Source organism: Protomyctophum parallelum (genome assembly GCF_964188405.1).
Source record: "Protomyctophum parallelum genome assembly, chromosome: 2".
In the NCBI taxonomy this organism is placed as follows: domain Eukaryota; kingdom Metazoa; phylum Chordata; class Actinopteri; order Myctophiformes; family Myctophidae; genus Protomyctophum; species Protomyctophum parallelum.
The window spans coordinates 31,246,239-31,268,207 of record NC_139699.1 but is presented as its reverse complement, the minus strand read 5'-3'; the positions used below and the strand labels follow the sequence as shown (position 1 = coordinate 31,268,207).

The 21,969-nt window shown below is 42.0% G+C and overlaps 1 protein-coding gene across 4 annotated transcripts; it reads left to right on the top strand.

The window, feature by feature from the left end:
• Positions 1 to 389: 389 nt before the first annotated feature.
• mapk6 (mitogen-activated protein kinase 6) lies at positions 390 to 18,117 on the top strand. Of its 4 annotated transcripts, none has more exons than XM_083760060.1 (8): positions 390 to 628; positions 5,233 to 6,113; positions 6,265 to 6,582; positions 13,944 to 14,088; positions 14,419 to 14,583; positions 14,889 to 15,084; positions 15,263 to 15,380; positions 15,516 to 18,117. In XM_083760060.1, the coding sequence occupies exons 2-8, from the start codon at positions 5,877 to 5,879 to the stop codon at positions 16,650 to 16,652; spliced, it is 2,316 nt and encodes a 771-aa protein (XP_083616186.1). In that variant the 5' UTR covers positions 390 to 628; positions 5,233 to 5,876; the 3' UTR covers positions 16,653 to 18,117. The 4 variants fall into 4 exon arrangements, with proteins under 4 accessions (XP_083616186.1, XP_083616185.1, XP_083616184.1 ...); XM_083760059.1 differs by lacking the exon at positions 390 to 628 and adding an exon at positions 2,039 to 2,355; XM_083760058.1 differs by lacking the exon at positions 390 to 628 and adding an exon at positions 4,016 to 4,128.
• The last annotated feature ends 3,852 nt before the right edge of the window (positions 18,118 to 21,969 follow it).

Genomic DNA, 21,969 nt, shown 5'->3' with positions numbered 1-21,969 from the left:
GTAAGTTGAACTCGCAAAGCCTTATTGCAGACACAAAAGCATACATAATGGACCCATGAACAACATACACGCTCATATATAAAAGTCAGAGCTGACGCCATAATTGACCATAATATCATAAACTATCTCTGAGCAATGGATGCAGAATAATAACATTTTGAAGAGGGAGAGTGGGAGAATGAGGGGGGGGGGGGAACAGACATAGAGAAGGAGAGGTATTGACAGTGTACTGCAATGGTCTGACACACTGAGAGGCACAGGCAGGCCAGGCCATACACAGAACTGTCTCCTCCCATCTCTGACTGCGCCTATATCAACTCTCCATGGAGCTACACCTCACAACCAGAGGCACGTGGAGTAGGATAACACATCACCAAGGCTCTGAGAATACACACACACACACACACACTCTCAGTCTCACATAACACATACACATACTGTTCATAGGATACTATTCTGTACAAGAATACGGCTACCTCTCATACTGGACTGTACTGGTGAACCGCATTAACCCTCCTCTCTCCCCTGGTTGTGGGGTTAGCAGTGTTGGATGTATATTCATTCACTTTATGGACTAACAACTGCTGTACAATGTTGTTCTGCATGCATCTGGAGGATTCCAACCATGGTAAGAAATCCCAAGAAGCTATAACTTTGCTGGCCTTACATAACTACATAATATAACTGCATAGCTCTTGGGTGATTGCATGTGTACAGTAGTACAGTACAGTATACCAGGCTTTTAAGGAACATACTGTAGATATATGTCTCACTACATAAGACACTGATACACGAGTCATCTTATAGGTTTTCCAGGAAAAGCATTTTACTTTAGTTTAGTTATAGAGTTAAAAGAGTTATTTTGCTGCCTTAGAAAGTTCTCGCCTAAAGGAGACAGCAAAGTTGTTAACATGACATAATTATAACGTTTGAATCGGTAAGTGTAAAACTAGACTATTGAGTGAGTGTAATATTGACAAAGAAATATTCCACGTAAATAATAGAATATTTTACCCTGTTAGAGGAGCCAAGTGCTTAATTAAGTCTACTGAGACCAAATTACTAATATTTATAGTGAACGGGATATACTGTAGATATGACCTTTCATCTTTCTTCTCCAAATGTCACACTCAGAAGATACGATAGCCTAAATCAAGTATCATACTGTAAAGTAGACAACACTGGCATATCATTCTCTGACTGAAGCCACAACTACAACAGTGACATGCTGCACCTAGCCTGACACTTATTAGGTAACCATGACAGCCAGACAGAAGCTATTTTGTCAGCAGTGGGCCATTCTCACACACAGTACCTTTTCTCTGATAGGTAAAGATATATGGTTACCACATTTGACCCATATACTTCCATGCACATAAGCTATAGTACAAAGAGTTGTTGAGGTTAGGATGTCATCCAAACAAATGCAAATGTAACCCTTTTTTTAATAGGCCAAAAGTGTCAGCTGACACTTTGTAGATTATGTTCCACGAGTCACCCTTTGGATCTCAGCCAGCCAAATATAATAATCATAATAACCGATCAGGACATTTAACCCGTTTTTATCAATGGGGTGATATTAGGAAGAAAAGACAAACTCACATACGGTTTAATGAATGTAGGCTATCTGATTCACTGGCAATAGCAGCACACATATTTCTTTAGCTTAAAAGATTGGACCACTGAAGCAGCAGAATCAGAGTAGCAATGTCAATGTCACTCTACTTATATATTATATTTTTGTGTCCTGCCCTGTGAAGCACTTTGAGCTGCATTTATGTATGAAAGATGCTATACAAATAAAGTTTATTATTATTATTATTATTATTACTGAGTCGAGACAGTCGTGGAGGTGTAGCGTGCAGTGCAGTCCTCATCCTATCAGAGGACCCGGCCAGTACCAATCATGTACTACTGCATTCTCGGGCACATGGGCGCTCACATGGTCTGCGGATGCTGATCTAGAGACTAGGGCTACTGCGGCTGCTTCTGAAAACACCATTCATTCACAGCATCATCCATCCACTGGGAGGACGGTAAACAGAGCAAGGCAGAGCCTTTGATCGTGATAGATGATAAACGCTGTTTTTGCTGTTTTCCAGTCGTGCACCATTTTATGATAAATAAAATAAATGAAAGAGGAAAAACTGCGCATCTCGATTGGAATCCACAGATGATCTTTCCAAAATCCGCAAACGCACGAAGGACCTATCAGAGGTATTTTTTCCTCAAACGATAGGCTAGGCTACAACAAAACATGTCTGTGACACGTTAAACATCAAAAAATAGGGAGGAAGAAAAAGAAGAAAAAAAAATATCTATATATAGGCTATCGTATATCTATCCATCATGAAGGTAAGACCAATTTATATTAGCAACACCTGCAGAAGAATATATATTTTGTGCTCTTTGCATGTATGCCTTGCCTTCCAAATTCATAGAAATAGCTGTAGGCCTATTTCTAGTTGTTATATTCAGCCTAATTTCGTATCTATTTTTAATGCGTGCGGGGGGGGGGGACTTGGGTGTTGGGTCCACATTTATTTCCGGTGGGCCTACTGTAGTGTCGTTGTAGCTGCGTTGTTATATTATTAGAGTATTTTTCATAAGAGGGCGTATTTTGAATCTGTCGCCTCCCGCCTGTCTCCTTTTTGAATCGATTTGACCGTCTTCTTGCGTAAAGAAACTGCAGATCAACCGATCTGCAAGCTCACAACGCATCGCAGATGCGACGCGTTGTGAGCTTATAGATCTGGGGCTTCTTGGCGTTGACGCAAACACTGCAAGTGCCCCCTCCCCTCCTATCGCGTTCTGTCGCGAGAGTTGCTCAGATGCAGTGTTGCCATGTCCGCTTATTATAAGAGAAGTTGCTTCATGTCAAGGAGGATGTTTTTTGCCCCATACCAGGTAAATGATTACAAAACAAGGCGTTGAAATAATTCCACTCCCTACCAACAGCCGTTAGGAAATGTGAATCCCTCGACTCCTTCTCAAAAAGTGCAGTTATGGGCGGCTCAGCGGCTGCAATTCGAAACTGCCCCCTGTAAAAAAAAAGTACTGTATAGGCTACACAGTCTCGTTTTTTTCTAATTGTGCATATTATAATTATTGTCTCTTGCACAGAAATGTAGGCTATATTTGTATGTCTTGAAATGTTTTAATGAATTGAAAATGTTAGTGAAAAAAGTTAGTGCTTTTCCTGGTTTTATCCATGGTTTTTTTTTTACTTTCCTTGAACTGTAACCATTCTGCAAACTGTCAATAATCAATAATTATTATTTTAATATTATAACTTTTTCACAATATGGTTTATTTTTTTGTATTTGTATTTTATTTTTGTGCTGATTGCGAACGCAGTGAGCCACTTAGTATGACAGCAAGGGCTGAATGTCTGTGTGTCACGCTGTTACACCACCCGCCCGCCACCAGAGGGCGCAGCTAGACAGCAAGGGCTGACGCAGCTAGACAGCAAGGGCTGAATGTCTGTGTGTCCCGCTGTTACACCACCCGCCGCTGCTTAACAACGACACTGTCTGTAACTTGCTCGCTGTTACACCACCCGCCGCTGCTTAACAACGACACTGTCTGTAACTTGCTCGCTGTTACACCACCCGCCGCTGCTTAACAACGACACTGTCTGTAACTTGCTGAACGACACTGTCTGTAACTTGCTCGCTGTTACACCACCCGCCGCTGCTTAACAACGACACTGTCTGTAACTTGCTGTACTGCTGTACTAGGCCCATAAAAATAATACTGTCACAACGACACTGTCTGTAACTAGGCTATGTGTACTAACGTTAGCTAAGCAGTCAAATTCGTAATTTATTCTAATTGTTATTGCAATTTACGATCTGCTTTCGCTTCCCGCGTTCTCGCGTCTTACTTGTGAATATTGGATTTAAATTGTAGCGGCTTCATTGGAGCTTGTTTCCACCTAGTTGTTTGTTTCTCTCGCAAAACCTGGCAACGCTGTCTGAGACTCAGATGTGTAGACACTGAGAGCTCCCTGGACCCTGCCCCGAATGGCGACCGCACACATCTCCTGGGCAGACGGAGCGAGGCGCACTGTGAAAAAACCGCATTCTTTGGTTCGATGAAACCGTTTTGATGCGTAGGGCGAGAAGCGTGAGTTGTCCCTTTTGATTCGACAAGGTATTCATTGTGCCATGGCTGTATTATTTTTAATGTAATGTTTGGACTGGGTTTGGAAGAAGCGGTAGGCTTTCTGCTCGGCACGGCAGAACGACCACGTAGTCACCGCGCTGGTGCGTTTAGCACAACGGCTCCTTTGTTCCTGATCTCACGGGGTTTCCTTTATGCTCCTTCTCTGGATGTCCTTCTGATAATCTCTCTCTATATATGTACTAATATATACGCAGACGCTAGTTTATTGCTAGTTACATACATATTACATATTAATGTGTCCATATTTATATGGCTGGATGTTAAAGCTATTGGGGGTTGTAGACGGGTTGTGTGTGCCTCCATTTCAAGGCAAACGAGCCCTCTTCACCAAAAAGAGAGGGAGGATTGCAAATCCCATTTCATTAGGTTTGTAAACGTTGTTGTTGTTACTACTACTACTACATACAAACGGTATAAGGAGTTGATAATCATAGACAATACAATACAGTTGGAGGGATTCAAGGTAATCTACCAGCACTGTAGTGCGAGAAGCCTGGTTAGACGCCAAATGGCGTTTAGATACATCGTATGTTACAGAGCTTCACCGATAAATGTTTGCGGGAAAAGAATGATAAACACGTTTTCCCCTAATTTATTATGTGACCAGGGTGTACTGTAATATGCGACTATCAACGCGGGGGAGGCGAGTGGCGACACTTCCATTTCCGATAATGAAATTATTCACCTTTCATTACGTTGCAGCCAACTTTAGTTGTAACCAGTCCTTGAAGAGGGTAAAACTGAGTCAATATGCATTGCTCATCATGTGTGTGATGACTAGAGAGATTCTCAGTCTCTCAGAGAGACTTTTGGTTACACTTCACTACTCTAGCTCGATTGAAACCGTTTTTTCCCTTCTTTTGATTGATTGTTTTGCAACAGTTTGCAAACATGGTACAAAGGTACGATTTGATAATGATGCTAAAAGGAAAACACACAAAGCCTCGGGGCTTGTGTCCATTGTGGTTCTGTGTATTCGTTGAAAAGAGTATGAAATCGCGTCAGAAACCTAATGTCTAATGTCATTGTCTTTGTGTCTTCCAGGTTATGCCCAATTAAAATGGAGGATAGTTTTGATTGCGACTGTGGCGAGCTTGAGCCACCTGATCATTGAGGGAGAGGATACTAATTGATGACTCAAGGCCAGACTCATTTCAGATCTTAAGATAAGGTGGACAGAAAAATAAGATATAAAAAATAAGGAGGACCAATTGAAACAGGAATATGAAGTTACTCAGGACCAGTCATACACTGAATGTATCTGCACTGTGAGGATGCAACTAGATGCTTTTTATAGTAAGACAAATTCAGTGCATTTTAATTGGCCACAAAGTCCATTCCATTGCTGTCTATTTTAAACACTAATCACATAAGGACGTTAAATTATTATCCTTTTCAAGGATTTGAGAAGTAATTTAACTTAAAAAACTGTATTCCCTTAAAATGGCAAGGCACATTGACTCCAAATTACTTTACTGCATTTGACAGTGAGGGCTAGACAGGGGGAAATCAGTAGTCTTCAGTGTAGGGGTTGGTTAAGTTAGGCTTTCAAAAAAATAACGTGGGGGAATCACACCAGTGTTAAATATTGGATTTGACCACAGGCCCAAGCCAACATAAGAGAAAACAGCCAGGAGACATTTGGACCACAGGAGCTCAGTATAAAAGACAGGCACTCAACAGTCAACATGGCAGAAAAGTTTGAGTCATTGATGAACATCCATGGCTTTGACCTGGGCCCTCGCTACATGGACATGAAACCTCTGGGATACGGCGGGAATGGAATGGTGTTCTCGGCAGTTGACACGGACTGTGACAAGCAGGTTGCCGTGAAGAAGATTGTCCTAACGGACCCCCAGAGTGTCAAACATGCCCTCCGAGAAATCAAGATCATCAGGCGCCTCGACAACGACAACATTGTCAGGGTAAGATATACATCTCGCCGCCTGGTCTCGCGTTCAGTTATATCAAGGGGAAAAAAGTATATAATGTGTAACGCATGTAATGTTTTTGCATGTTATGTAGTACACTGCAACAGGTCTTTTGATGCCGTGGGCTATGTGTCTTGTCCTCCAGGTGTTTGAGACATTGGGCCCCAGCGGCCGCAGGCTAATGGAGGACATGGTGTCCCTGACAGAGGTCAACTCAGTCTACATTGTGCAGGAATACATGGACACAGATCTCTGCCGGCTGCTAGAGAGAGGCCTCGTGTCCGAGGGCCATGCAAGGCTCTTTATGTATCAGCTTCTCAGAGGCCTCAAGTACATCCACTCTGCAAACGTGCTGCACCGTGACCTCAAGCCTGCCAACCTGTTTGTCAACACCGAGGACCTGGTGCTGAAGATCGGGGACTTTGGGCTGGCTCGCATTATGGACCCACACTATTCTCACAAGGTAAGAACAATGTTCCGTCAACTACTCCAGCGCCACATGGTGCATTTATTTGCAATTATAACTTATATTTATTAGATGTTATTTGCTGTTGGTGATGTTTCCGTTATTGCCCAATGCCCAGTAACATGGTCCTCCCCTGAGTGATGCCATTTCATAGCAGGAAGTGAACAAGGGGGAAGTGGTTCCTCGAAGTCATGCCTCGGTTTCCTTTCCCAGCAGAAAAATAACTGTTAAGTCAACCACGTTTCCCTTTACAGGAGGATACCTTCATCCTGTTAAGTACTTGGGGCCCTTATGTCTAAACCTTCTAGGCATTGCTTTTCATTATTTAAAAAAACATTTTTAAATCGTGAAAATAGCTGATCTACAAGCCAACGTGTCGATGTAGAAGATTGGCTTTTTCACAATTTCTTTAATGTTTTTCAAAATGGTAAAGTTTAGGCATAAGGTGCTGTGCAAGTTAGGCCCTTACTTCATGCTTCAGAGAATGGAGTTTTTTATTTGAGAGGCTTTGGCTGTTTGTCTATCAAGTAGGCTTGGCCTGGTTAAACCCAGATGTCTGAGATCATGACATAATATCTACAATAAGTATAATTTGTACCCAATTCAGCCAATTGTACCCTGTGTATGGCCTTATATCTACCCCATATGGTGTGATGTCTATGTGAATCGTCAGTGGAAAGGCTTTTCCCCCCCTCCTTCAGCCTGCTTGTACTGAAGCGGGTGACTGCTTCAGATGCCTTCACGTGTCTCAGATTAGTCATCGCTAGTTCGGCTGTGAGCTCACGTGATGGAGTCATCCAGACTGGCACAGCCTCATGCATTGCAGCTAGAGTCTGTCACAAGTTCACAACAACCTATTCAGACACACTTGAGTTCACTGGGATTCTTATTTTATAGCAGCTCAGCCTACCACAACCACTGTTTCAAATCTGGTCACATTTCAAGTACTGACTTGATGTTCCAGTGACTCATAGCCTAGGCCTAGAAAAACATACTGACTTCTATATGAAGGGCAACAGTTGAGCTTTGTTGAGAAATAAATGGCTGTGCTGTACAGTAAAGTGTTTAACTCTGAAAGTGTAAAAATGTCAAGTTTAAAGGTCGATTTTACACTTTTAAACCTACCCACCCACTGTGCAACTCCTGTACCCTATTGTGAGTCTTGACATGTGTAGGTCTTGACTTTTGTCTGCTATATAAGCAGTTTTTGAGAAGCGCTAGCCCCTTGTGTGTGTGTGTGTCATGGTATGTGACACGGTATGTGATGATTTGATTGGCTGAGTATGGTATGTGATGTATCACATTAGAGCGCCTCTCACTTCACACAAGTGTGATTTTTGTAATGATAAGTGGGTAATGGGGGGGGGGGTCTGTTTCCCTGGATGTGCAGGGTGGAATGTGGTGCCAAATGGAGCTGCTGCTGAGTGACCTGTGCACATAATCACTTAAACACACATTCAGTCGAGTACAATGTCCACTCGATTCTTGTGCTGGCTCGGCATATGACAGAGTAACTGGGGACAGGCCACCTTTCACAAACCGTCTCCTCCAGTTCTTGAAGAGTGTGAGAGCAGCTGGGTGTGTGGTATTTGAAAAGCATAGTGTCTATATAAAGAAGGACCCTTTGCCAACTAACCTTGGCATTGGTTCAGTAACGTGTGCTGCACATTACTGAACCAATGCCACGGTTTATGTTGTCTGGGTCATTGTAAATATAGTTGCGGACAAGTCACCTTTTTAGGCTATACAGTAATATCCTGACTGTGTTAATTTAACTAGGGAGCATATACTCTCAGAGTTGCAAATGAATAAATGAGCAATGCTGAGGATATAACTGTACTTCTTCCTGTTTGGCTTCATCCTGTGTTTATGAAGGTCGATGTGATTCTGAGCTGTGTTCTGTGGGTTAACTCCCACGCCTCACGGCAGATTTTTTCTTTGTGGCACAGGGTCAAGAACGACAGGAATTCACGTGCAGTGGTCCAGCTTTTTTCTTCTGTCTTTTCCCAGACAGCTTTTTGTACTGCCGTGGGAGCCTTGCTTAGTGCTTGTTGGAGAATGATGGAAAGCCTTGAATTACTTACTGTAGGATTAGCTGAAACATATCAGGGTGAAACTGAAAAGTATGCTAGCTTAGCTATGTAGGCTAGAGCAGGGGTGGGCAACTTTGATGATTCAGAGGGCCACTATATTTCCACACACAGATGGCACGTGCACATTGCATATACTGTCAGGCAGAAACCTCTGATCTCTTTATTTTAACTTTCTTTCCCTGTAATTTATGCCCTACTTTGTCATTCTATGTCACGAAAGTAGCAGCCCATGCATGGGCTAGTAGCTTTGCATTTCTTCTGGTTTTAATGAGGCCTGACCAAATCTCTATTTTGAATGAAAAATGTATTGTAGTTTTCACTAAGTTTGTCTCTCGGCCATGGATTAATTTCCGCGTTGGAAGGAATCAAACTAATTAGATTAGAGCCTTCTTTGAAGTAACAGGTTGTATGTACACTAGTTGTACACGGTGGAATGCATTTGAGCACCATTCAGAGAATCGCCCCATTTGGAAGTTAGTGTGAATTTAAGCAGATTAAATGTAAACATGGCAAAGATGTTTGGTTTTGGGATATTGGTCCTGCTTTTTGCCAAGTATAATAAACAGTGGCTAGGGGATTCGGTAGAAATGGCAGCCTGTGGAAATGTAATGTTAAGAAGGTGGGGGTAGGGTTGGTGAACCCAGTCACCTCACACGTGCATTCTGCTCACACAATACCACCCTCCAAATGACATATGCGCGCAACCGCGCATGACACAATTATCCATACCACTGGCCTGGCTGTCGCTGACATTCAAGTTCAAAAGACCTTCAAGAAGAAAAAAGGATTAAAGCTTCATCAGTGTCAGACAGAAGCTTCCTTACTACTTTCCATTCCTGGCATCAGGTTCAGCATTCTCTGGAACTGGCATTAGTTTTATTTTTATCTCTCCCCTATATAGTGTCATGCCTGGTGCGTGTAGGTGGATTAAAGCTTTGTATAAATAAACCCACTGGGTTTCTGGTGGGGAAATTCAGCATCTAGTAGCTAGCTAGACCCAACTAGGGAGTATTTGACCAGTTTACTAGGTGATTTAGCCTGGATGATTAAAGTGACTGTTGCTGATGTTATCTTTATGTGGGGATCTTGTCTCAGCGTGGAGAGAATGGGATCCACTTGTAAGTGGAAGCCTTTTCACTTGATATAAATTAATCCCTCCGTGGTCTTAATCTGATTTAAAGTCTCATTCTCACAGCAAGAGTCAGAGGTTTGCAGACGTGGAATTCCGGGAAGTTGTTTAAAATAACCCAATTGCTACATTTCTGTTGCAATGCTGCACTTTGCTGCTTCCTTTTATTTCTTCATCGGCCATATAATGTAACTGCATTGAATGACTTATGTCTTACTATTTGCTGACTGTTACTTAGAAGGGTTGTGCAGAGCCTGTCTAAGTCAGCATGTTTAAACTGCTTACGTGTGTTTCTTAGAATACATTTTATGTCATTGCTCTGGGTTCTTTTTCTCTGCTTCTTGGTGTGGCCTACCAAACTGCGTCTACTGTATATGTCATATCCTCTAGTCTAGGGTTAAGGAACACAACGTCAAATGGCAAAGGACAACTGAATTTAAAATGGAATTATGGAACATACATATTATTATATTTATTACGGACAAAATACAAAGAACCTAATTTATGGAACATAGTCTCTCAAAGACAAAAAAATAAGTTTTGAATGTTGAAACGAGTTTGATACTTGAAAATGGATCAACCATTTACAGTGTTCGCACCAGGAAGTTCAACGTGGAGCAAACGATGACGCATTCAATTGATTTGAGAACGGGTATAGACTGACATCAAAGTATTGCTGACTAAATTAGGGCTGAAACTGGAGCTGTCTGTGACCAAAATGGTTGCCTTTACACTCTTAAAACTCTGGACGAGCAGCAGGAGAGTGAGGCCAAAGAGTGTCCCCCCCCCCCCCCACACACACACACACACACACACACACAGGTCATTCTTCTTTGTGTTGTGTGTCGCTGTAGTCCCTGAAAGTAGTCAGACAGGCTACGTATTGTTGCTGACTGTGGAGTGGCCTAGAAGTGCAGATTGGTGTCACTGATTCGTGTGTATGTGTGAGAGAGGGGGATTATCCTGCCCTCTCAGTCTGCTGACGGGGCCTGCACGTGTCTGATCTCCCTCTTTCATATCACTCACCCACTGTTTCGATCTCTCTCTGGGCCTTTGTCTCTTGGTTGGTCTGTGTACGCAGTGTTGTTTTTGGCAGGCATTTTTTAGATTTAGTCAGTCTTAGTCTTTTGGAAAAATGCTTAATTAGTCTTAGTCAGTCTTAGTCATTTGGAAAAATGCTTAATTAGTCTTAGTCAGTCTTAGTCATTTCTATCCTTGATAGTTTTAGTCGACGGAAACTCCTAAGGGTTTTAGTCAGTTTTAGTCATTTTAGTAAAAGGTTTTAGTCCAGTTTGTCAATTTTTTTTAAATGTCTTTAAATAAAATGTCTATAGCGTACAGGTATTAATTAGAGCTGGGACTCGATTAAAAAAATTAATCTAATTAATCAGAGGCTTTGTAGTTAATTAATCTCGATTAATCGCATTTTAATCGCATATCATTATTTGACCCAAGAACTGTGAGAGAGCCATTTTTTTAATGGATTTTGGTATACTAGTGAATCAATGAATAGTGAATACATAAGTTTAAGCAATAAAACATTGTTTTTGTAGTAATAATATCTAAAAATTAATAATGTATATAGAGCTTTTCTGAGTACCCAAAATGCTTTACAAGGGGGACATGAATCAAAAACAACTTTATTAAAGGAAAAACACTAAGTAAATAAAAAATAAATAGCTGGGGAAAGTAATATTGAAGGTTTGTATGGTGGGGGCATGTCTCTGAGAGTTTTGGGGAATGCATTCCACAGGGTTGGGGGGGGGGCTTCAATTGGTGCAGCAAATATGTGACATGACCATAAGAAAACACCTCTGTGTTTCTTCCGTGGACATACAGTAACAGTAACAGCTAGGGATGCACCGAAAGGGAAATTCTTGGCCGAAAACCGAATACCGAATACATATTTGTTGTAAAGCTACCTGATTATGGCAAAATACATGATTATGGCAAAACCTAACTTAAATAATTAACACTTATGGGTCCATTAAAAACATCTAATTAATTGGAGGCTTAATTTGTGATTGATTAATCTCAATTAATCAGATTTTAATCGCATATCATATCAATATGCCTATTTGACCAAAGCAGAGAGCTTTCTTTCTACATAAGCATAGGCAATAAAGTACTTAAAGATGCTTTTCAAGGGGAACATGAGAAAACAAATAAAAACAACTTTATTAGGGAAAAACTAAGACTATGGAATAAAATAAATGAAAGTGGAATGAGATAGCTGGGGAAAGTAATATTCTAGAGGTGGGTTTGAACTTAGCATGTCTCTGAGAAGTGCAGTTTCGACAGGTCTGCCTGCTGTGGACACTGGACACTGGACAGTTAAACTAAACACGGGCAGACGCAAGGATAGACGATCATTCATTTATAATGGAAACCAGCAACATGTTGATGCAAAGACGTGTGGCTGCTCCAATGATATTCATTTATAATGGAAACCAGCAACATGTTGATGCAAAGACGTGTAGCTGCTCCAAATTATATTCCCATTCGTCTTTGTGTCTGCCCGTGTAAACGCAGCATCGAGGGGTAACACAATAGTGTTGTTATTAAGGAGGACTCCTTCTAACGATATGGACCAGAACTAAACTAATGTTAGCTCCCATGCTAGCTAGTAGCTACCCTCGTCAGACAACACCACCACCATCCAGATCGGGTGGAAGGCAAGCTGCTGATATCACTTTGCTTGTGCCCGTGGATGGGAAATAAGATTTAAAAGGCTATGGAAGCGTGGATTAAAGCACAGACGTGTCCAATAAAGTTGTGTCGGATCTGTCTGTGCATTCCGTCTGCTGGTGTGTTGTGACTGTCGCAGCGTCGCTGATGCATATAGTTAAAGAGCGTCATAAGCATGCGCCCTTCCTGCGCTGGAAGTAGCAGATCTACAAGTTATCTACCCGTCGCAATGCACAGCGTGTTGGGCTTGTACATCTGTGTTTTCCCCGCAGTTTAGTTGAATTATATCGATTCACAACTTTAGGACCACTACTACTATTCGGTGATATTTTTCGTCTTGCCTCGTCTTGTCAGCGATAACACACACACGTCTCGTCATCGTCATGTTATCAAACAGAGCTAATTAGCTCGTCAGCGTCAGTCTTGTCCCGAATTATTTGAGTGTCGTTCGTTTTAGTCCGTCTTAGTCCTGGAAAAAGGGGCGTTGACGTCGTCATTTACGTTATCGTCAGTCCTGACGAAAACAACACTGTGTGTACGTGACCATGACCAACACAGACAAATCAATGCTGTCAAGAAGGAGATGGCATGGGGTTTTTGGAGTTGAACACTTGGCATGTGCCAAAACGGGAAGATCCATATAACAATGTGACTGAACTGAAACTGAGTAGCTTTTGAGATTTTACGGTTTAATATGGTTTTATGAAATCTCGATGGTCTCGTCGGCCAACCCGTGTCACGGGTGCGCTGGGTGCACGTGATTATTGTTTACGGAAGCAGTAGACAGAATGGCTAATGGCATAAATGGCTGGAGACTGGTCTAAAACCAAGTAATGCGACACCCCAAATATATGGGAGCACTTTGGATTTCTACTAAGGTTGGGTGATATGCCAAAATATTCCTATCAGCCACTGTCAACCGCAAACTCGGCGATCACGCTAGAAAATGAAATAATGTGAGAACAGCTTCGCTCCCCAACTGGACTTATACCTCGCAAGTACACGGAACGTGTGTAGAAAATAGCAGATCTACAAGCTTCCATGCTTCGTGCCCGTGATATATATATCATATATATATATATATTGTAAGCTTGTAGAGGTTGCCAGGTTGACTGACTGCCCCGGGGCTAGTCATAAAATGAACAGAGATGAGATGACTCGAGTTGTTCTGCTGCCTTGCTCTTGTCTCACGTGTCAGTGGGGGACATAAACCGTGGTCTAAAAATTTGGAAACTTCAAGCTTCTTTTCTCATTTAGAAAGTACGTCTACTGATAGAACCAGTCTCTATGAAGGATATGCACATACTGGCTTTTTAATAAAAGTATTATTTATATATGTAAACACTTTTAGTAAGTCCTATGTTTTTTTTTCTTTTGGAAGTAAAGATCTTCCTTGAATGTCTTGGGTCACATTGTGAACAACTCTGGTCTGTATTGTGTATTCACAGGGCCACCTCTCCGAGGGTTTGGTCACCAAATGGTACAGATCTCCTCGCTTGCTGCTGTCTCCCAACAACTACACCAAAGCCATCGACATGTGGGCGGCTGGATGTATTTTTGCTGAGATGCTCACAGGGAAGACCCTTTTTGCAGGTTGGTAGTTTGTACTAGCTCAACTCTGCCTCTCTCACTCACTCACTCACTCACTCACTTAGACACAACAAGAGAAAATAAAGTGCATCGGGTGACTTAACAACACAGTTGACTGAATATAGGGCTGTGGTGAGGGTGATTCCGTCCTAAGAACAACTTGTCAGCAAAGGCATAGGCGTTAACAAAAGCAGCCCAGCTGGTCTTGTTTTGAAACTGCCTAGAGGTGCACACAAGGCAAAGAGCAGACTCACTACTTTATCCTCCCATGATCTACACTCATGTTTATTCAAATGAAAGTATCAGTTAGAAATGTCTTTTGTTTTCTTGCAGGGGCACATGAGTTGGAGCAGATGGGAATGATATTGGAGTCCATCCCTGTGCTGCGAGAGGAGGACAGACAGGAGTTGCACAGCGTCATACCAGTGTTCATTCGCAACGACATGAGCCAGCCGCACACACCTCTGGCCAAGCTGCTACCTGACATTAGTCCCCAGGGTAGGTGGCTACATCACACACTCAAGTCTGAGTTATACGTATTTGCATGTGCATATATAAATATATTATAAGGGGAATTGCAGCCAAAAACAGCAAATGCATTACCAATTATAATTGCTGGAGTATTCCCACATGAAGTTGCATTTCCATGTCACATGGCGATGTCGCACGATTTTCGAGCTATGTGCCGCTCTGTTAACTTGTGACCAAGTATAAGTTAGGCTTCAGGCATACCCACAGTCATTGACATTCTTCATAATACAAAGTAATGAACTCATTGTTCCCTCTCTGCTTTTTCTTTCCAGCCCTGGATTTCTTGGAGAAGATCCTGACTTTTAACCCCATGGACCGTCTGACTGCAGAAGAGGCCCTTGCCCACCCCTACATGGCTGACTACTCGTTCCCCCTGGATGAGCCCATCTCTCTGCACCCTTTCCACATTGAGGATGAGGTGGATGACATCCTGCTCATGGACAACGTCCACAGCCCCAACTGTGACAGGTAAGCATGTGTGCACACTCGCTGACAGGAAAACACATGATATAATATATCAGAATCTACCTTTGCACTGGGAGTGAGCCAAACAACAGTAGAACCAGTTTTGAGTTTTATGGTTTGTTGGCATAGTTGAGAAGGGGGAAAGGTTTGTGGAGTAAATAGAAATGTCCTTCCGATTCAGGTATCATGACAGCCTGCTGTCAGAGGCTGACTGGAACCTGCACAGCTTTCACGATCCAGAGGAGGGCCAGGTCGACCCGCGGGCTCTCTCAGATGTTACAGATGAAGAGGAGGTCCAGGTATGTGTTTTAACCACCCAGAAGCTACGTTTTGGCACTAGCCTGTATATTGGCCTTTGCCGGAGAGGATTCTCTTGTCGTGTATACGATATCTCATTATTTTCAAAGGCTAAAGGTTGTTGCATCTCCCTACAGGTGGATCCCCGCAAGTATGCAGACGGCGAGCGGGAAAAGTTCTTGGACGAGCCATCCTTTGAGTATTCCCATCGCTTCCCGCTGGAGCAGTCCTGGCAGGAGGACCACCACGAGAACAAGTATTGTGATCTGGAGTGCAGCCACACGTGCAACTACAAGGCAGTGTCACCCTCCTACCTGGACAACCTCATCTGGGGAGACAGCGAGGTCAACCACTACTACGAACCCAAGCTCATCATCGACCTCTCCAACTGGAAAGAGCAACAGAGCAAAGAGAAGGCTGACCGCAAGGCGAAGAGCAAGTGTGAGAAGAACGGCCTGGTGAAGGCTCAGATCGCCTTGCAGGAAGCTGAGAAGAGTCAGGGGCTAATGGAGAAGGACATGGAACAGGAGAAACATCTGACGCAGCCCCAGAGCCAACAGACGCACGCTTTTGACTTTGATTCTTTCATCGCCGGCACCATCAAGCTCAGCCTGCAGCCTGAGCCCTGCCCGGAGGTGGGCCTCCTGGGTGAGGTGGGCCTCCTGGGTGAGGTGGGCCTCCTGGGTGAGGTGGGCCTCCTCAATGAGCTCAACTCCTCCGTGTCCCATCTGGAGGCCCCTCGCTCAAGCTCAAAGTCTATAAGTCAGGAGAAGGAGACGAAATGCCTGGTGAACCTGGCCCAGCTGGGCGGAGGAGTGTTAGTAGGAGGTGACGTGGTCCAACCCGCTCACCCGTGGGAGAGCTTCTGCGGCGGGGAGAGAGTCACGGAGAGTGTCGGCGAGAGCGACTGCTTGATAGATGAAGTGTGCTGGGACACCGGCAAAGAGGACCAGCTCCTGAAAGAGAGCAATTACACCAGCTACCTGGACCGTCTGTTCAGCCGCAAGGAGGAAGTCGTGTCTGAGACGGCGGCCACGCCAGAGGCGGAGCCCTCGGAAGGGTGGAGAGAGAGAGAGGTGGACGAGGGCTTCCTCAGCAGGGACGGAGAGATCATGTTCAACATGCAGCTGGACTCGCTGGCCCTGCCGGGCTTCGACAGTCCGGAGGATTTGCCCTTGAAATCCTTCCAGGCGTCCCTCAACCCCTCCGCTGTCAAATGTTCCCCGCAGATCCCCCACAAAACGTACAGCAGCATCTTCAAGCATCTGAATTAAAACAAAAACAACTCGCAGTGCAAGATACAGGCTGTTTCCGTTTTTACTTTTTTGTTTTTATAATGGTATATTGTTTTACTTGAATCATTTCATACCTTTTTATTTACATTACCTTTTTAATGATTTATTATTTGTATTGTTTTTGTATACCAACTTAAAGGGGGTGATGACAGTGTTGGTCATCATCACTTTGAGCCTTGTTCACCGGGCCGTTATGAGTTTGTTTCTGCACCCCACATCGCAAAACTGACATGTCATTCACACAAGTATGTACTGTAGACAAATGGAGAAGGAGGCAGTAGAAAGGTATAGCTATAAAGATGGTTTGATCGATGGACGGATGGACAGATAGGACAGGTGGCTTGGCTTTACTGGATAGGGTGAAGACACCGAGCTGTGATCTAGGAGTGATTTAGGAGGCATTGTCACTGATATCATTGCTGTAGGCTGTGTAATTGCTTTGAAACCGGCAGCCTTTCCTGGGATGGGACACACAGGCAAACCTTTTTTTTATTATATATATATATATATATTATATAAAAAGTCTGTCTTATTTATGTTAGTTCCATTCAAAGAAGGCTTCCTAAATTACCCTTTTCATACTGTAAATTTATTTGACACATGATGCCAGCAACCATTTATTGTAGACCTTTGTAAATGTGTTATCTACCTCAAGGTAACAGCCGCGAGAGACACTCAAAGCCGCACTAGTGCTTTACACGCACATGCACACACACATGCACACATGCACGCATGCACACAACCATCCTCATATCATGAAGTGACATGGTCACATAATTTAATCTGTCTGACTTTGGAATTTAACATAGTGAGGTGTTTCAATAATCATTATTTATTTCCAGAACATGAGATATTTATTTTAACAAGATGTGTTATTTCAATGTGATTATTGGAAATAGGGGTTGGACAGATTTCCATTTTCATGTTGGCACTATGTTGGGAGTGTCGGGAGTGTGTAAGTGTTAATTTGTTTATGGTAGGGTGCAAAATTAATTGTTTTAACGGTCTAGAAGAAGTTGAAGCTTTCTATTTTCCATAAATGTCCGAACGGTCATTCTTTTTTTTTATTCTTTTTTATTTATAGGTGCATTTTCTTTTCTTTAATTGGAAAAAGTGCTTTATGGTTATAAGAAGCACCTGAAAGTCTTAATTATTAAATCACATGCATGGAGGCAAGAGAAGGTATAGTTAAAACAAAGTTAATGGTGAAGTATATTTTATGTCATTAATTTTATTTTAATTGTATGTTTTTATTAAATTCATATACTTTTTTTTTTTTTTTTTCAAGCAAGCATGATACATTAGGTTAAGGTATAGCATGTAGAACATTTATGGACATTTGTTTTTGCCTTGAATTTGGCTCCATTTTTATTTTTTGGGTAATCATTTTCTTCCCCTGTTCTACAGAATATCTCAAATAAAATTACAGGCAAAGGGTTAAGTATGCTCGGCTCCTTTCTTGGATCATTGTGCACTTCATGGCCCAGACACATTCAGATGGCCTTTGGATAAACCTGCTGCCTCACCCCAGGAGATGCTCTGTTTGTCTAGTTTATTGCGTATGGGGAGGTCATTTTAGTATTACACAGTGACAGCCATAAGATCCCTCTCCTTAGGTGGAATGTGATGACTGCAGTCACTGCAACCTCCAGCCCAGTTTTAATGTCTAACTGGACAGGCTAAATTACATGTGCATGCTGAGGAATGGGGACACAATCCCTGAATCACCAGCTAAATGTAGCTCTCTTCATCTGGCCGCAGTATATCAGGCCTGTCTACTTGCAACACCCAAGTAGCTGCTGTGCAAGTGCTGTATACACTACAGACTACAGTATATGCACTGCTGCAATAGGATTGATTTTATGTCATGCTCCTAAGGAAGCCCAGCCCATATGTACTTAAAGGACATTTTACATAATGACAATAATCCATGACAGCAAACAATGATCAAATGAATGAATAACCAACTAAAAACACCCAAGCTTCCTACAGATTACATCATTATAATTATACAACATATATATATTTAAAAAAATATATATATATATATACTGTGTATATATAACTTGTAAAATACACCATTGGGCCTGTAACATGAGACCTGACATGGACCTACTTGAAGAGCTGAGATTGTCTTCTGTGTCCACCTGTCTTGACCACCTAATGGAGAAGATTTTGTAAAGATGACTGCATCTTCATTTTGACCGACTTCGTTGCCCAGAACCCCTCCAGCATTTCTCAATGTCCTCTAAATTTGTGTTGCAGATATTTGTATGTTTTTTTTAGGAAATCCTAAAATGCCATGTGTTGTTCATTTTATATAAATGACACATTTTCATCTCAAGATTAGGATTTTGTCCACAAATGTATTTGCAAAAACAGTACTTTAGAGAGCAGGTCAGCTCACATTATTGTTTGGTGTAAGAGGACATTGCTTTCACAGGATGCATTAATGGTCTAATAAATAATTGTATGGGGCCAATGGGCAAAGATGTTTGATCAAAGTTTTTTTATTAATGTTCACACGAAAATATTATACAACATTTTTCGAACATTTTTTTCCCCTTTTTTCCCTCCCTTCCCCCCAGAGTTCCCGCTCTGAAAGAACCACAACCCCGGTACCTTGCACCATATGAAATAAAAGGCACATACAAATATACATAGACATAATAGAAGACTAATAGAAGTATGCAAACAAATAATTATAATAATAATAATAAATATGTATAATTTTTTTTTAAAGACAATAATAATAATAATAATAATAATGCAAAGATGTTTGAAAACAAATTCATTGCCAGCCTGTTGGTGCATTGAATGGCTTATCCTGCTACTACATGGAGCTTTGAAACACTTCGAAGGCCATTTGTAATGCATTTATTTTGGGATCAAAAGTTAATACAAACACCCGCATGTACACCCTACTCTCCATGTGCAACATCGCACAGGTGACAACATTGCAAGGGAGCCAATGACACGTGGAACTACAGTAGAATTGAGACTGGCCGAAGGCCGAAGTCTATTCAATGCGTCTCATCCTCACAGCTTAGGGGAAGTGTCAGGTTGTAGAACAGAGGTCAGACTTGATTAGCTATGTCACATAATAAACAATAGTTTTTGGTTCCCACTGCTCAGAGAAATAAGGTCAGCTATTATGTGCTGTTGTCTGTTGATAAGTTCCTGATTAAACCCTGCATGCTGGCATGTTCAGCTGGTAGCAACAAAAGCTGTGTACTGTAAACATTTACAAGTGCTATGATAGGCTGAGAGAACTGGCTCGACTAAATATAGGCCAAACTGTCACTTTATCAGGGTCTTTATATCATGCACACCTTTCACTGGGTCATGTCTACACTATGAGTGGCTTGTCGCCTTACCACTATCTAATCCCATTCTGCGTACCTCTTCATCTGCTCTTCCTGGACTACCTCACATGCTTACTTGCCTTCACTTTCCTCTGTTCTTTCTGTGGCAGGGACAGGGGGGGCTTTAGCCCCCTCTGGTGGAGGCTTAGCCTCCCCCCTCTCCCCACAAAACCAATTGACTGACTTCTATGTAAACCAAACTAAATAGCCCATATACCCCCCCAGTCACAAGCCCATAGTCCCCCCAATCACTGCTTCTCAGCTAAGCAGTTTAACAGTAAATACAAACAGTGAGTGACTAACTAATCTGTCATTTAGGTTTTAAAATGTTAAAGCCACATACAGTACACAGTTCTTCAGCATTCCGCTCCCCAAAACACACGCATGCCATGCACACATAACACCTCTCTGTCCCAGTTCTGCTTCCACTTTCCCATAGCTCAAAATCACAGTGATATGATATGATATAGTACTTGATTGTCAGTTCACACTGAAAATTTAACATGAAAAACACTCCTTGGACTAAATTTGGCCATAGCCACTACCCAAATGTCCCCAAAATGTGCTGACCTCATCACATTTGCTATTGACGTTTTTAGCCCAAGGAGTGTTTTTTGTGCAAAACGAATTCTTGGAATGGATTCAGAATCATAAAAAACCCTAGTTTGACATGTCACATGATACTTAAAGTATAATGAAATTTAGAAAATATTGCCTTATAATAGGTTATCAATAGGGCAATCTAGGATTAAGGCAAATTTAGGGTTTTTAGCAATGAGCAGATTAGGGTAGTTTTTTTATCAGGTGAGAAACAAAATAATCAAAATTTGTACAACCTCTGCCATTTAATTATTGGACTAAACATGAATGTAGTGTTTTATTGTGTAAAACAAAATGTCACAAGATGTAATTTATATTGTTTGACCTTGGCTGCCACTTGTTTTTTAAAGGTGTTCTAAACAAACATTAAAAGTCCATAGACTTGGCTGCCTTGTGACATAATTTGAAAAGCCATATGTTGGAGACCTGTCAGACAACAGTGTTGGCTGACATGAAAGCACTCTGCATCGACCATGAGGTGGCCATGCACCGTTCCCGGGGGAAGAAAGCCATATCAAGAATTCAGTCCAAACCAGCGGTGCCTGGAAAGCAGACTTTAAACCCCTCAGAAATTGATTTCACATTTTAAAATAGATAAAATCAACAAAACAACATAAATGATGAATTTCTCTACCGAAAACAAGTCCCATAACATAGCCTACTGAGCAGCACGGTAGACCAAACCATTGAAAAGATCATTACCAACATAACTGACAGTAGCCGTATTGGATTCAGATCTCTCACAGATTTAGCCCACATTTTCACAAGGGACATGGTGGCTAAATGTGTTGTTTAACCTTCATAGAAGACAAATTCACTGAGAAACGAACCTCCGTGCTGGAGATGACTGAAGTAGTATATGCTAATATGGCTATATAAGGTCCTAGTTCTTCCATTATCACTGCAGTGCAGATAGTGAAATAAACTCTGCAGATGTGATAATCTAAATCTGGTGCATACAGTCAGTGGGATTCTTTAATTTGGAAATAAAGCACAAACTTTCCATTCATATATGGATGCGGTACCCTGAGGATACTCATTACAGCCACTTAGTGCCAGCTAGAGTGCGTCATATATTCGGCTCAAGCCAGTGCTTTGGAGAATAGAAGGTCCAATGAAGAATAAGTGGTGAAGCTATATGGCACAAAGTTGCAACAACTAGTGCCTTAACATACAGTGTCCTGGGTGATAACATTAGACCAGTGTGGCATATGTCTACTATTTTGATTAATGAACAATGTCGTTTTTACTGTGATTGTTTGTTGCTCACTGACTGAGCTATAATGCATGTCTTGTCAACAGGTGCATGTAATGCACACACATCTTCTTAT